This window comes from Styela clava, chromosome 12, assembly GCF_964204865.1.
Source record: "Styela clava chromosome 12, kaStyClav1.hap1.2, whole genome shotgun sequence".
Lineage (NCBI taxonomy): Eukaryota > Metazoa > Chordata > Ascidiacea > Stolidobranchia > Styelidae > Styela > Styela clava.
In genome coordinates, this window is record NC_135261.1 from 11,181,920 (window position 1) to 11,198,627 (window position 16,708).

Genomic DNA, 16,708 nt, shown 5'->3' on the forward strand with positions numbered 1-16,708 from the left:
AACGCATTCATTTTGATTCCACGGGTTAATGGTAACCTCACGATCGGCGAGACCATTGCAGATAATGGAGAAATAAGATCAGCATATCAAGTAAGTCAATTTGTTTATGAACACAGTGGTTACCACTGGATATTTAAACTGACCGTCATTTTAATTCCCGAATATTCATGAATCAGAAAACATTTCTTCATTCTTATCGTGATCGACCCTTAGTTTTGGCACAATATGGAAATTTCCTCCCAGTCTATGAAGGAAACAAGCCTCAAAATTATTTGCCGCTGAGCGATGGGTATCCCAGAACTTGTCCAAAGTAAGCAGTTTTGTTTTCCCCAAGTCAACGCCCTCTGTCGTTAACTTTGTGACCCCTATCTCCGTTTAGAATTATTCCCTCATCATAGCCGGGTTATCATGTCAGATAAGTTAACTTGACACGACGCGGTTCAGCTCAGGTTAGGTCAGTTTCCTTGCCCTTGCGCCTCGGCTTAGGTTAGTTTAGCCGCCTCCACACCGATTTTGTCCCCGCGGCCTCAGCTCAGGTTAGTTTGTACGTTTCCGTTATTTGGTTGAAAAGTCAATGCATATAGACATAGCTGCAAATATTCCGTGTGCAATGGGTTTGAACGTATATGGTACAAATGCGTTTTCACCAATATGAAGGCAACCGTCGTTTTAGTCTCGATTGCGGAATATCAAAAAACAAATACAATAATATAATCCATACTACAAAGTCATTAAAGATCGAACTCATATGGACATGAACCACTAGACAAGTAGTTAAAGCTTAAGTAGTTAAACTAGTGTTTTTCAATATGATTGAGCCGTCTTATCGGCTTCCCTTTACCCGTGATAAACATATAAATTTTATGCTAAATCCTATCAATCATAACATTTCCAGGGCTATCAGTTATGGAAGACCAAAAATTCAGGCAGAGAATTTCAGCTGGCAGGCCTGGAAGATTACACACACGAACAGTTGTTTTTCATTGCTAACGCACAAGTACAATTGACTTTTGACTTCAGGATTAACTTTCCAAAATGATACTTTGTTCCATTCAGTGACACTTTGGTTGAATAAACTCTTTTTAGAGCATTCATTTAAGCAAGTATCGTATGAGTATAAGTATGATTGTTATTGGGGGACTTATTTCGGCTTACTGCATTTTCCATCGTTATATTTGTTGATAATACTAGGGATTTCCTTGTTCCGTGAACTGGGTATGACCTAAAAACTAGTTTGAAATTATTATATGTAATATTTATATTACAAGTCTTCAAAATTTAGTTTTTTCTTTCTCTTACTTGATTTAAAAATTTGCAGAAAAACTAACTAATTGAAATATTAGGGGAAAAAAATTTTGCACCCTTGCTGTATTTATTTTGATGTTCAATTAATTAAAACGCCATGAATAAAGAATTCAAGCTATCGTTTTTTTCTTATATTCATCTACTTGTGATGCGAGTCAGACAGGCCAGAATTTGCAAAGAGAATATTAGCTGTTTTCCCTCATGGCCATGGTATATTCAGGTACACCATTTTTTTATTCTTTCATTTACTGTCATTGACATGGTTAAAAATTTAATTATAGGCTCGATTCGTATTCACAATTTCAACCCAACTATGAACTCTAGAATTTGAATTGACTAGAATTTGATTTCGGCATACCACGTCATCTCGATTACAATTGTAATGATTCTACATTGTAATTCTGATTGTAATATTTTAGAAGATATGGAAAAAATATCCATATACTAATCTAATGTACCCCTTGAAACCTGATCTTGAACATTGAGCTGGGTAGCTATTCAAATGTATATGTTTGATTCACTTCGAAGTTAATCAATAGAAAACGTTAGAATGTGCATTTGGTTCAATGAAATAAATAATAAATTAGTAGAGTAAAGAAGTAAAATTAAAGTAGAGTAACTCGTTTGCCTTCACCGGTTCCTCAAAAAATGGTGGTGAAGGCTATATATTTTTCGTAGGAATGATCGTCATAGCTTTTTGTGCTTTGCCTGCAAAACAATTTCACTTTACTATCAAATGCTTGAAAAAATATAAAACATGTGGGATAACATATTTAAAAATTTGATGCCTTCACGACTGTGTTAATATTCTTGCCCATACTTGATTCTTGTACATCTAAATTACCAATCTAGCAACCTTAATTTTTCTTTACCATACGAAATGAATTACGCGGTCAGCCTTATTTTAATTTTATTTGAACCCAAAAAGAACATTCTTCAGGTGCACAGCCTTTTTCTATAATATAGTACAATTCTTTTTTGCATGTTTATATTGGACATGGAATGATGGACTCCTTAATTGTTTTCAGCACATTACCTATGACGCCGGGAAACCCTGTGTGTGTTACGTGTAAATGCTCATGTTCATAAACTCTGAATCTTACGCTCGTGAGTCACATTTTCACTGGATTTCTCCTGGACTGAACTAACATTTATATATTTTATAGTTTATTAATAATATAACAAAAAACTTTGATCATTTCCAAAATTGTTCTTAATAAAAAAAACTTCTGTAAGTGTACGCGATTCAAAGAACCTTGTTGAACTCGCATTTCTAACTAAATTCGGACTTTTTCAGACAAGCGTCATTATACACATACGAAACTACTAGCACAGAAGCATAGACGATGTAGTCAGACTAACTAACTTAACCCCAACAGAAAGGCTACACTGTTTTATACAACAGACTGGATAATATCATCAGAGCTCTCCAGTGTTCCCCTTTGGAGCAAAGATTCAGAAGACTTTTACAGTGAAATCTATAATAGTGCATAAGTACATGTGACTAGGCCATATATTCAACAAAAATAATCCTAGACATTTTATTGGGTCAAGTCTACCGGATGCATTCTTCGGACTCGGTACCATACCACCATTGGTTGAGATCTGCAACTACTTTCGAAGTTGTTATGTGTTCCTTGTTACGCAATTTTCTGCAAAGATGATAAAGACCGAAGCGCTTCCATTCGAATTCCATCATCCCCCTCTGTATGACATCTTCGGCTTTCCAAAATTGAAACCAGTTTGAAGAATTGCTATTTTCATGTTGTGGTCCAAAATTGAAGCCATATCTTGGTATGATGTGAGTTCCTGGTTCTTTCCACCAATTAAAATATTCTAGATACGCCGTGTCATTAGAATCTAGATATTTCAAATATTCAGCCAATTTATTCAGATTTTCAAAATCTTCTAAATGGATAAAAGATCGTTTTGGCAATATTGCCGAGACATCTTCTCGTGTAGGGCCATTTATAACAGGAACAATACCGCCAACGATTGCATTATAAAAAGTTTTCTCGGTTATGTAGTCTCTACAATGTAAAGAATTCTCAAACGACAAGTAAAATTTATATTTCTTTATAGTTTCGAGTAGTACGTTGACATCATTTGCAATAGGGCGGTTGGCGCATTTTCCGTATCTATCCACATCCAGAAGACCTGCAAAAATATAACTGAAATTAGATTTTAGAAAACAGAACACTAATATATATTCATAAATATTAGCCTTTCATCAATGAAAGGGTTCAAACCAATTAACATGATATCATCTCGTTTCAAATTAGAAAAAATATGTTTTAAATATAAACAAATTTTGCGAAATGATAATGATTTTCAATTTTTTTCGTTACCTTTTCGTTTTTAATTTCGTATCTATTTTTATTCTATTACGTGTAGTTGAGAACTATCTATGTTTTTGATTAACTATGTCTTGCATCTACAAAGTAACTTCTTAGCGTTAGGTATAGTCGTTTCTCAGATATCTATTGTTATTGTCTCTCAAAATTACAGAATCTATTGATATTATTGTTGAAAAGTCAATGTGATATGCAGGGTTGTCCAAAACGAATCGAATATTCGAAATTATTCGAATATCAAAGTATTCGAATACCTATTCGGCTCATTTCCGAATAATTACGAATAGTAGTCACTTTTCGCCGTAAACACGGTGTTTCGTTTTACCGGAATCTTCAAACGACTTTTTACGCTTTCTCACGTATTGTAATGAGACAATGAAATAGAGTCGGCATTTTGATTGTTTATATTCAGCGCGAATGTACGTCGCATAGTGTTGCGACACATTTGCACGTTTGCGTTGGTGGACATTGCCGACATTCGTCTTTTAATTCACAAAATCATTTCCATTAGTCGAAAAATCGACAATCACCGTATTTCCCGCTAATAAGTCGCTTTTCTAGACCCAATTTTGGCTTGATTTTTGGGGGGGAGGGGCGCCTTATTGAGAAAGCATGTTTATTTTATTCTATGTGGCCTGCTTATTTTTCGCATTAGTCTTTTCAAGCATAATTTGTGTTAACCTTATATTTGGTTCTTATGGGTCTGCCAATCATGATATTTAATTGTAGGCCGGTTATCGTTACCTAAAAGAGAAAACACGGCCACCGCCACCGAGATAAAGTAAGTGATTTATGACCCGTTGGTTTTGCCGATTCAGCAGAAAACGACAGGGACATGAAACACAGCTGTGAAAGAACCCGTGGACGTACCGTGTGGTACTTATCACTTTCCAAAATTATTTCAACATTCGGGTTGATAGGTTGTCCAAAATGATTGCCGCTTTATAATTTAAATTTACCGCTTCGTTGTTGAGAATAGTTAATTCCGTGAGTATGGTTCTACCAAACAAACATGATCTGGTTCTGTTCTGACCCTATAAAATTATAGATTGTTCAAAATGATTGTGATTTTTAACTTAAAATTACCGCTTTATTGTTGAAAATAGTTAATTCTGTGAGTATGATTCTACTAAACAAACGTGATCTGGTTCTAAACATTATTATTATCGCATATTAGCATAACTGAACAACAGGGAACAATTTTTCTACACGTCTTCTTGGAGGCCTATATGGAAAACCCCCTTTTTTTGAGTGCTAAAAATATACATCGTTCTATTTGCCATGTAGACTTATTAGCCGGGAAATACGGTATTTATAGCCGTAATTGTTACGATATCCAATAAATTGTCACAAGTTGGGAAACAAGTTGATTTATTTGAAAAATACTTTCACCCGCTTTCTGGCAAATAATTTTGATAATGATGGTCAAAAGTATCGATAATGAAAGTATTAATACCAAATACCACGGGTATTTGTGGGCATGAAATGTGTGGTAAACTGCCCAATTATAATTAATTTCGGATTCGTATTTACAAAATATTACAACTATTATAACTCAAAAATACAACGGCGATTTGTGGACTTGAATGTGTAATAAAGTATAAATTATTTTTCCGACTTGTGACAATTTTTTCGTGAGTACGAAAATAAGAATCAAAAATTAATTATATTCGGGCACAATATCACGGCATTCTGTGGACATAAATTGTGAGGCAAACTCGCGATTGATATTAATTTTTGATTCCTATTTTCGTATTTACAAAATACAACGGTGATCTGTGGACATTGAATGTGTCGTAAACTACCCGATTATAAATAGTTTTTGAACCCTATTTTCGTATTTATAAAATAATAAAAGTATTATTACACAAACATACAACGGCGATCTGCGGACTTAAAATGTGTGGTAAAGTTCCCGAATATAATTACTTTTTGATTCGTATTTTTGTACTCACGAAAAAATTGTCACAAGTCTGAAAAAGAACTCATACTTTATCCCGCTTTTTGGATAATGGTTGGTCTTTAAAGTATGGGCGTTTTACTAGGATTATTTTGTTTGCGCAAGCATTCAAATCCATCACCGATACCACTATTTAAAATGCCTTGTCGTATTATTTTAATTCTGTTAATTAACACAACTCATGTTATATAAAATATATTTCGCAATAATCTGCAAACATGAAATGCCTGGTAATATAGCCAGGTTGTAGATAGAAGTTATTTCAATGTTTATTGTATGAAAATTTCTTCATACACTTAGATTCTATTACTGGATTTTATTTTCGAAGTATTCGAAATTTCATATTCGAAAATAATAATTTCGAATGTATTCGAAATAGTGAACTATTCGGTATTGGCCATCCCTGGACTGATATGTTAAGAATCCTCCATGCTGATTAATTCCCTTGAAGTTAATTTTTAACAATCACAATTTAATTTAGACTTGAATTTATGATATACAGTATTTCCTGGCGAATAAGTCTACCCGGTAAATAAGACGAGGCCCGTTTCTGAGCCTGAAAAAGTGGTTTTTCGCCTATAACCTGTCAATAAGTCGGGGTAGCAAAATCGCATCAACATCGAAATCTCAAATTACCATGCACTGCCTTTTGAGCGCTCGCCGCGTTTGCCAATTGGTTAAAATAGTATAATATTCAATCCATAAGTAGTATAATATTCAATCCATAATAACTACCGGAATTCAAACTGTCTTTAAATTTTAATCTAATTGTGTTCAACTCGCGATTGCATCCACCATAAAAGAACATTACCTAATACATAATAAGGCGACACCAAAAAATGAAAATTATCTAACTCGTCCAAGCATAAGAAGACCCCCCCCCCCCCCCAAAAAAAAAAATCAGGCCGAAAAATTGGGTAATATAACAGTGGAATGAATGAATTTAAATTGATAATATCATCATTATGAAGTAAAGTAGAGGTTTGAAACAAAATATAACTAATATGAATCGCTCTTGTTTCCTACCAGTAGAACAAAGTGCATCAAAAAATCTGAAAAAATTTATTTTGTTTGTTCAAATCGCCATTTTTGCAATTATTTGTTACATACGTACTAGCATGAACCTAACTTGTACCAAGTTTTTCTGCAGAATACCAAACTAAAGCTTATTCAAATGCGAATGCGCGTGCTTAAAATATATCGTTGCGAATATTTGATTTATTACTAGATTTTATTTGTGACAAGTAAAATTTTTAATATCAAACATTAGCACAATCTCGGCGCCATCAGACAAATTAGTAATCTGAATTTTTTCGTTCACCTTATTATGCCTTGAAGAATTTCAGGAAAGTTATATTTAAAAATGCTTTAGATAGGTCTTTTGACCAGCGATAAAACATTGTGCTTATAGATCAGGGGTCACCAAACTACGGCCCGCGGGCCGGATCCGGCCCGCGACGTCATTTTATCCGGCCCGCGGCGTCATTTTATCCGTTCCGCAATAACACGCAAAAATGGCTAAATTTTTTTCTAAGGAAGATTTTCACGAGCATCATCGTTCTTGTTTATTTCGTAACATTGGCCAATCGGCGAGATGCAGAAAAGTGACGTAATAATAGGCCTTTCCGCATCCGCTCAGACACTTTTGTCACCCTGACAGATTTTCAGTCGTGGTTGTAAACAAAACTTCGTTTTTGCGACTTTGAATGCTACCAGTACGTAACGTTTTCTACGATACACTTGTACACTCGTGGCGCTTGCTTGCGACGAAACTGTTTGTTTTTCGTGCTAAAATAAACGTCGAATGTGCATTTTGTGCTAACAGTACTGTAATCCCTCGCGTACTGCTCCAATTTCAAAAGGCACACTAACTTTTGTACTGCTTTAATGCGGATATTCATGTAGGTATGTTATATTGAGATAATTTCAGGATTTTATTCTGGCAACGGTCATTGACACCGCCGAAAGATCGTCGCAAATAAACGCTGGAGTTGTGCATGATAGTTTGAGAGTGGTTCATTGTGGGTAATAATTAACGATGTTCTGATTGTACGAAATTCCTAAAAATTGGTAAGTATCAAGTTAGACAAGAAATACACACGTCCATATAAATTTTATTGGTGTCCATAGACAATATCAATAATTTGCACTACGTATAACTGGAGCGTAATTTTTAAAAGCGTCGAATGTTGGGAAATTTATGCGCTAATGAAAAAATTCAAATACCAGATAATAGTTGTTTAAATTTCATAGAATTCCAAGCTACAGCAGGCAGTCGTTTTTATGAGCGGTATTTCAACACGACGTAATGGTACTTAGCAGAAGTGATGCGTACATTTTTTGCCGCGGATTTTGTAACATTTCTAATTCATGACAGCAACGTTTTGATAACAGCTAAACTCAGGATAGTTGTCTAGATATAGAAATCTTGTTAATTTTTTTTCCTATGATGTTCTCGATCTATATTCTGCGATATTCCCAACATTTGTGAATTTATTGTATTGCATTGACAAAAATATTCATCCGGCCCGTTTCAACACAATTTGAGTCATACCCGGCCCGCGGTCAAAAAAGTTTGGTGACCCCTGTTATAGATCATTGAAAACACGTTCAGCACTTAAATTCCCTTTCCTACAAATTTAAAGAGTATATTCAAAACCGCATATATATCAATGCTTAAAACGAGAAGACACAACATGACAATGCAATTGGATCTGTGGCTATTATATTAAAAGCAAGCTGCTCACCATCCTTTGTCATCTCCTCAACTAATTGCATTCTTTTTGCTGCTCCTGCGACGACTTTGCAATCGCTGACAACCCATGAAATCATTTTTGTTTTTTTCGACATTAACAAACCGATCTCTTCACGAAATCTATCTTCTGACATTGTTGGACGTTCAAGGAGTTCAGCCTCTGTCATCTCATTTTGTCTGTTTAACGCAACGATAGCATATAATTTCTAGTATAATAAAGTTTGAATTCATCTAACGTGTCTGCGCAGGGATGACAATAATTTTAGGCTATATAATTCGTCAAAGGAAGTATAAAATGAACGTGAAATGAATTTTTATATTCATACACACTTTTAAAACAATTTAGTACATCTATTTTGTCCAGCCGAAATTAGCACATTTATAAAAAAAAATAGTTAGGAAGGATTGGATTCACATATGACGTAAAACTGGGAGTAAAGGCAGTAAATCTTTCTTCGAGAAGATATAGTATGCTGGTGCTTATTAAGAATGATGGACTAGGCCGCAATGGTTCCCAACCTTTCTACCCTGGCGGACCGGTAAAAATAAATAAAATGTACACGCGGACCGGCAAAATTGAATGTGTGGAACAGGAAATAATAACATTTATTTGCGTGATGTCGGGCAATTACTATGCTTTTAGAAAAAAAAAGTTCCCCTTAAAAACATTTCCCATGAGGAAAAATTATCAAATAATGGGCCGGCCAATAATTGAAATGGGTGAAACATAAAATAACAACACATATTTGCGTAACAAAATGCAGTGCTGCGTTATGCGTAAAAAAGGCACACATCTCACATAAAAAAACATGTACATGCCAAATCATGTACTACAAACCCAATTGACTCCAGTGAGAATTTTGCTACTGTTTCGTTTTCAATACGGGATTGCAAACGATGCATCAAAAAAAGGATTTGCACGCGTACACTCTAAATGAAAAAAGTGGTAATTCCCACCGAAATATTTGGTTCACAAGGTTTTCTACTTCTTCCACCCTTCGGGTAGGTGTTTAACATTTCCACCCTAACAACCCCACCCAAATCGATAGGACGATCAACCTTCTTGCAAGCCTGGAAACGTACTATAACCACCCAAAGGAAGCATGAAACCACGACAGGTTTTCAAGATTTAAACAATTTATTAAAACAGTAAATATTCGGCGAAATTGACTACTAAAAGTCGCAAATAAATACAGTCGTAATGAGAAAGTCAAGTTACGCCTTTTTTGTTTTTTGAATGGGAATTCTTCATTTGGCAGGAGCAGTAGGCATACTGTGATGAATGTCAAGCTTTTCTGCTACCTAATGGTATTTGTAGATTGAAAATCCTGTAACAAAGAGTCCATCACTGCCACTGCTTTTGTGTAATTAAAGCTTTCATTCGAACTGTGATCTAGTGATGATCCAGAGTTCATCATTGGAATGGACTTACAGTCTAAAAATACAAAAAAATAGATTAGATGAGTATGTCTTGAGTATATGATGAGTGCAGTAGAAAAACGGTCGCATGTTTAACTTCGAACATATTCAATAAAAATGTTTCCAACTGAATTGGAGTTCTTGTACTGGACAAGTAATTTATGATAGTAATTTATAAAAGTGCTGAACAGCACAGACTAGCTATTTTTTCAGTTTGTCTTTTTACCAAGGTCATATTGAAATAGACGAATTCTATTTTTTCAGTTTGTCTTTTTACCAAGGTCATATTGAAATAGACGAATTTTACTAAACTAAGTTATATCCCAATCCACTAGGGCTAGACATAAGTAATAAGTATTGATTCTAACTCTTCATGATTTTAAAGCATAGAGTGATATCATCATACATCTACATATAGGCTATATAGAATCAAAAATTTCAACAATATGTTTGTAATGGTGACATTATTTCATTCATTCTCAACACTGTATTTTACACCCAAATACAACGCACTAGATTTAAAAACATGTACCAACCTATCAGTTGTTCACTGCTCATCTGCTAAATTTCTCCCATTTAGTTTCTCTGCTATTAGCTACTTGAGTTCCAATACTGTGATCATCTTCATTTTCAAGAAAATCAACATCCTGAATAGAAAGTTATTTTCAACAATATGTTTGTAATGGTGACATTATTTTATTCATTTTCGCACTGTATTTTACTCCCAAATACAACGCACTAGATTTAAAAACATGTACCATTATTAGACCATTATTATCTAGGCCTAGCACTGGTCACTTAACGTTAGCAAACAAAGCTTGACAAGATCTGAAGTTTGGCAAATCAAAAGTATCTAGGCTAGTTGAGATAGAATACCGTAGCTCACGTTACTTGTACGAAGTTCAGAATATACGACTCACGATATAAGTTACTGATAACGTTAAATTTCTGTATTTATCGTTATAGGCTATAGCCTAGTCTTATCTAGTACTGGTCACTTGACATTACAGCATTAGCAAACAAAGCTTTGGTTTGCTTGACTGGCAACGTTAGCTGAACGCAATCTGAATCCACATGAACACTGTAGGCTAATAGTAGTAGTGGATTGACTGATCGATTGTTTAATTATGGCTAGATTAAGGTACCGTACCGGTACTATAATTTTGCGTTTGTTTATCAGCATCAACTTAATAATTCGAAATCTTACCTGTACCACAAGCTTAAACCTCCAGACCTCTCCACACAATGTAAGTTTTCCACATATTGTAGCTTGAGACTAGTTCAACACAAACTGTGCACACCCACTTATTCTATCTATTGAAAATTAGAGTTGTTTACCGCAGACAGTCTGCTATGCACAGACAAGTCAAGTCCCCGCGCATAAAAATATTCGAAACGATTTCAGCCAATAGCGTTCAGCCTTCTCACATCGTCACAGTCATCTCGATATCACGTGACATGATGCGTTCATGCATTTCCACCAAGTTTAGTGGAGAAAATGTTTGGTAACACACCCTGTGAATGCATTAGCACGGTGTATATAAAATTATGCAACGAAATAAGGCGGAAAATTTATCACTACTCCCCAATGGAGGGGGTGGAAATGGCAAATATCCTCTTTTTCTGTTAAGAGTGTAGCTCTGCATCGACCCGCAGTCAATTTATTCGCTTCGTTTTAATTAATGCTAAAAGTAACTGGTTGGAAATTCGAACAACTGTTTGGTTGCTCGATTACTCAGCGATGGGTATTCGTTATCAAGAGAGCTCAAGAATGAATTGTGACAATGATTCTTTTATAAATCTGGACTGTGAAGTAAAGGTGTCGTCGGGTTCTTCATATCAATCCCTCTGCAGCTGATCGACGCCCCAAACAAAATGAACTTGTATTACAATGATAAAGTCGTTCCTAACTTAGCACCAGGCTAAAAATCCTGCTGTGCATCACCCGGAATATATCCCAGCGGGCCCCGGTTTCGTTACGCTTTTCGTGACCACCTGCAGGGTCGCAACAAATTCATATCTCACTGGGTGTCACGGTGAAGCTCTGGAATATTCTACTGTTCTTGACAGTTTTCTGGCCTAAACAAGGAAATATTCATAACCTTTTATTTGGAGCATGCAGAACGGAAAAATCACGCATGCTGATTTCCAGTTTTCTGAATCTTGCGAGGTTTGACGGAGCGCTGTCGCGATGAATCGAAACCGAAAAACCCAAAAGTGTGATTACTCGGCGCTAAGACGTCGCCGGGCCATCCCGCACGTATCAAACAGCAATATGACGACAGAAGAGAAATTGCGTAATAAACCAACGTAACTTCGTCTTTTCGGCTTCGGTAAAGCGATTGAGACGGTAGAAAAACAACAAAATGAAATTCCCCGCGGACCGGCAAAAATGCTTCGCGGACCGGCACCGGACCAGCGTTTGGGAACCACTGGACTAGGGTATAACAGATAGAAAATCATCAAATCAGATTGTCCTGCAAGATGAAAACACCTTCTCAGAAGCACTTTGATCACTGAACCGTCAGAAATTAAAAAAGTTTTAATACACACTGCCCATTAAGATAAATCATTCCAGTACCACCGAAGTGAGCGGCCACATTGCGCCTAAAAGCCATTGTAAAATACGCATAATTCAAAGTATACTCATTTCAAAATAATTGGTTATCTGATGTGCCAATAATTTGTTATTCTATGCAATAGCTCGTCATGAATTTAAATTGCGAGCTTTTCCCTGTTTTTTGAAGAAAATACTTATTGATATTATATTTTTCGTACGAAAAAGGATCGTTTAACCGTACCTGCCAAATTTATAAAGAAAATAATCCAAACTTGGAGTAGGTGCAAACGAGGCCAGAACATCTGAATCACGTCGGTATGTCATTGTCCAATTAAAATAATTATTGAAATCTTTCAGTTCATAATGATAATAATGTAGAACAGTCCATGGCGACTCGTGAGCCCACCATACAAACGCTTGATTTGGAGACCTGAATTGTAATGATTTATGGTGACAATTATACAATGAAATGACAATGGGGTGAGGCGGCGTAATGGGTCTAACTAGATACAAACTGTAAATTCCAATATTGAAATGTATTTTCAAGAAATAAAATAATAAATATAAATTCGAATATTTAAAATATAATTTGTATAATGTACCTTTTGGTAGGGTCCGGCAAGTCATTAGATACACAAGATTTCATGAAAAACAAAACTGCTTCGCTTCTCTCATATTCACTGCGATTCACCGTAATATCGCATCCTCCATTTTCACCAGGTAGATCAGGTAAATACCACTCGATTTTACGGTATGGTTTTGACCATATAAGAATTTTTGGTCTGTGATTTTCTTTCGTATTCAGTGTGTCGAAAAATGTTTTAGTTATGTTTAAATAAATTGAGCCTAGTATAACCGAGACAAACTCAAACTCAGCATTCATAATTAAATTCCATGACGATTTGTTTAAGTGTGTGCAGCGTTGTACTACTATAGACACAGCCGCCAGCTGAATGATACACTTCTAATATGTGTACAATGTCTGAAGCAGGTAATAACAATTCAGAAATGTTTCTAATATAAACCTTATTTGGAAAATCATGCAATACTTATACATTATGTTCAATAATAATACCGTTTTGGCAATAAACCAGTAGCCAGTTGCGTGCTTACAATCTATTTGTGGAAATGATCATCCAACGGATGAAACGGCATATTTATCTAAATAATCGTATGAACTCTTTGAACTGAAACGATCCCCTTCAATATCAAAAAACGAGTGTATTCACTTATCTCCCCCGCCCGAACTACTCAAACACAGATTTTGGAAGCTCATGAAGATTATTCATAATATACGTAATCAAGCAAAATGGCGGACTACAACAGCAGGTAATTAAATGAATAGTTGAAATTTGTAGTTTGGAGTTTTGAATGGATACGCATCCATCGCTCAGCTTCAATCAACCTTTCAATCATAACAAAGGAAGAAAATTATTGCCGCATGTCATCTTGTCCGAATATATATTAATTTTATCCCCTCTCTCTCTCTCATTTATAATAAAAAATGAGTTTTTTGTTATTCAAGAAATTCTATTTTTTAAGAACGAGTAGTAAATGAACCCGGCAGCCCTAAATATTCAGTGAACCCAAATATAGCTACTATCAAATATGGTGGCATTCGACTATGCATTCTAGAAATTACGATAGTGGGGACAGAATAGCGGTGATTGTGCGGACCTGTTGTGTTTCAAGCTTAAATTATAGTTAATCCAACTTCGAAATCTGAGACGGAAGCATGTTAATAATCTGTAAAACTGTTTATATCTTTGTGATATATTATGTTCATGTGTATTTTGTTATGATTATATCATATTAACATAAGAAATGATTTACCAAACGCCGTGAGATGTAAATTTAAGAAACAGTTGTATTCGACGAGAACTACTTCTATGAGATTATCTGCGGGACAAGAAGATGTATTGCGCAAAAAGTTTAAGAAAATAGATGGATGACATTAACATAAAAAATACGATACCACTTACCTTTTGTTTCAATATTTTTGTCAGTATGAAAAACCCAAAAAGCGTTGCGAACTCGATGGAAAAAAACATAACATAAAACGACACATAAAATAGCAAATACGTATGCAATACGTAACCTCATTTCTTTACCTTACAGGTAGGATGTTTTTTTTTTCCTCTTTCTAATGAAACGAAATTTTGCGTTAACAGAGAGAAATGAAATTATTTATTTGATCACCAGTTTGAGTTACGCATCAGGCAGGCTGAATTTTTTTTTTGTAAACATATAATTGTAACCCATGCCGTCGGTACCAGGCCGCTAAATTTCTCTCAACCTACCACCCGGTCGGAAACAATGTGATATGACAAAAAAATCACTTTTTAATCGCCTGCTGCTCTCTGTATTCATTTAAACTATATCATACAGTTAAAATGAAGCCTCAGAAAATACTATATAATCATGTGTTTAATCCACAGTCTTATACATTGTTATAGCACAGTTCCATCTCTTACAGGAAGGCCATGTATTGAAATGTGGAAAAAATCCCAGTCTAAATAAAGTCATAAAAAAGTATACTGTAACCCATAAACCAAATACATTCTTGTCGTTTCCTTTCATATTTAGTCTTATGCGGGAGAATCAGGACATTTCGAGCGCGACCAAATCGGAACGTTGCCACACCCTCTTACAGCGAAGTTAATAACTATTTGTAAATAATGACGCCACGACTAGTACTATATCATATATGGAAATCAATTATAAAAATAAAATTTGGCAAGTTCGAAAAGCGTACGAAAATAAAGCAATCCAAGGCAGTTTCTTTACGAGGCTTTTTAAAGTAGAACACCATGACCAACACGCCTCCTCGGCATTGGAATGAGGTCGACCAAATCAAGCATTATTCAAGCCAGTGACAAAAGTGACAAAAGAAGGTAACGACTGGATCTCGTAGCTGGGATGTAGATAAATTTGAGCTTAATCTACGTTCCCAACGTTTTGAAATCGTTGGTTATATTTTCCCCATGAATCAATTCGCGACCGAGGATTGACTTCAGTACAACTAGGGTTACCATATCATGCTTATTTCCAAGATTTGTGCTTATTTTCTAGACCAGTGGTTCCCAAACTTTTTTGACCATCGCCCCCCTAAAGTAGTTTATGCAACTTCATCGCCCCCCTGCACTACAAAAAAATATACAGTCAGAAACGAATATATTACAGACCAAATAAGAAGACAAATAATAGTTTATGGTGTTTTTTAATGAAATAGATGAGCTTGGTGTTCTTCAGCGAGTTATTTATTATATCTAAAATTACCCCGTTTACTGATGGAAAGGTGATTTCGTTGTTTTAATAGCAATAGTAGCACGGCTGAAAACCCCTTTTTCACCATATAATAGATCGAAAATGAAAGAATCCAGGGTTCTACCACCTCAAAAACCGCCGTGTACTCTTGCCTTATAGCTTTTCACTTTCTAAATTCACCCCATTTCACATTAAAATAATAAAAACAAAGTTAATTTTCCCAAACTTATAATAATTATTTTCGTACATCTCATTCATTCGTACAGCCTGATGACCTGCACCAAAATATTTCGGAAAAATTCATCCCTGATTCCTCATCCTATCACGGCCTCCAGTCCGATCACCATTCCACAATTAACCAGCCATTTGTTTTTGATTCATTGACTCGGATGTGGAAGAAGCCGTGACTGACTATCGGCTACGGCCCAGGGGTCGGCAAGTTTTATGTCGCTCGCAGGACAAAATTCAGGGTTGCTAGTCTTTTGCGGGTCGCATATATTTTTTGGAAGTTAAAAACGGAACAGCACGCAAAAACTGCGACAATTCGTGAACTCAACTCAGTCGTCTTATTAAAAAAATATTACAATGATATTTAATGTGACACTGTCTCGTTGCTGCATCACGCTGGATAGCTTTACGACGCCAAGATTGAAACATTTTCTAAATGGGCACCACCAACCCACTTCTTTTCTTGTTCTTTGTAATGTTCATTTTCGAAAATAATGATTTGCACAAATATGTACTTCCAAACATCGAAGTGAATATTTTCGCATGATTTGTGAAATTTTGATAAATATTTTCTCTCTAAGAAGATACATTCCTACAAAAATTAAGCAGTGATGAATCTCTCGATTAGAATATGAATTTTATTTTCTTATTGCTTCGCAATATATTCGAATATTTACTGCGCTATTGAACCCCTGCACTCAGCATCAACTTTTCTGCGTGTTTTCATTTGTCTAATTATAATTACATTGTAGGCTCGTTAAACGAGTGGCTGTTCACTAGATTGTTAGGATATAGTATAATTAAGTCTAAACGTGTCTCACGATAAATTCTGTTACGTAAAAAAATGTAATTTACTCCTC

At 35.4% G+C, this 16,708-nt stretch overlaps 1 protein-coding gene across 1 annotated transcript; it reads right to left on the reverse strand.

Moving 5' to 3' along the window:
- Nucleotides 1-2,750: 2,750 nt before the first annotated feature.
- Nucleotides 2,751-15,182, reverse strand: LOC120330084 (3-galactosyl-N-acetylglucosaminide 4-alpha-L-fucosyltransferase FUT3-like). The gene is made up of 4 exons (XM_078118910.1): nucleotides 12,956-15,182; nucleotides 12,595-12,783; nucleotides 8,367-8,551; nucleotides 2,751-3,462 (listed from the first exon to the last, which is right to left on the reverse strand). Exons 1-4 carry the CDS (start codon nucleotides 13,234-13,236, stop codon nucleotides 2,861-2,863), a joined length of 1,257 nt encoding a protein of 418 aa, XP_077975036.1. The 5' UTR covers nucleotides 13,237-15,182; the 3' UTR covers nucleotides 2,751-2,860.
- Nucleotides 15,183-16,708: the final 1,526 nt, after the last annotated feature.

Excerpts from the sequence above, each read along its gene's own strand:
- LOC120330084 (XM_078118910.1), bottom strand. The coding sequence starts at position 13,236 with ATGAATGCTGAGTTTGAGTTTGTCTCGGTTATACTAGGCTCAATTTAT. Across the intron at positions 8,552-12,594 it reads TTTCTTTATAAATTTGGCAG|ACAAAATGAGATGACAGAGG; the intron begins GTACGGTTAAAC and ends TGCGTTAAACAG. Across the intron at positions 3,463-8,366 it reads TGAGGAGATGACAAAGGATG|GTCTTCTGGATGTGGATAGA; the intron begins GTGAGCAGCTTG and ends ATATTTTTGCAG.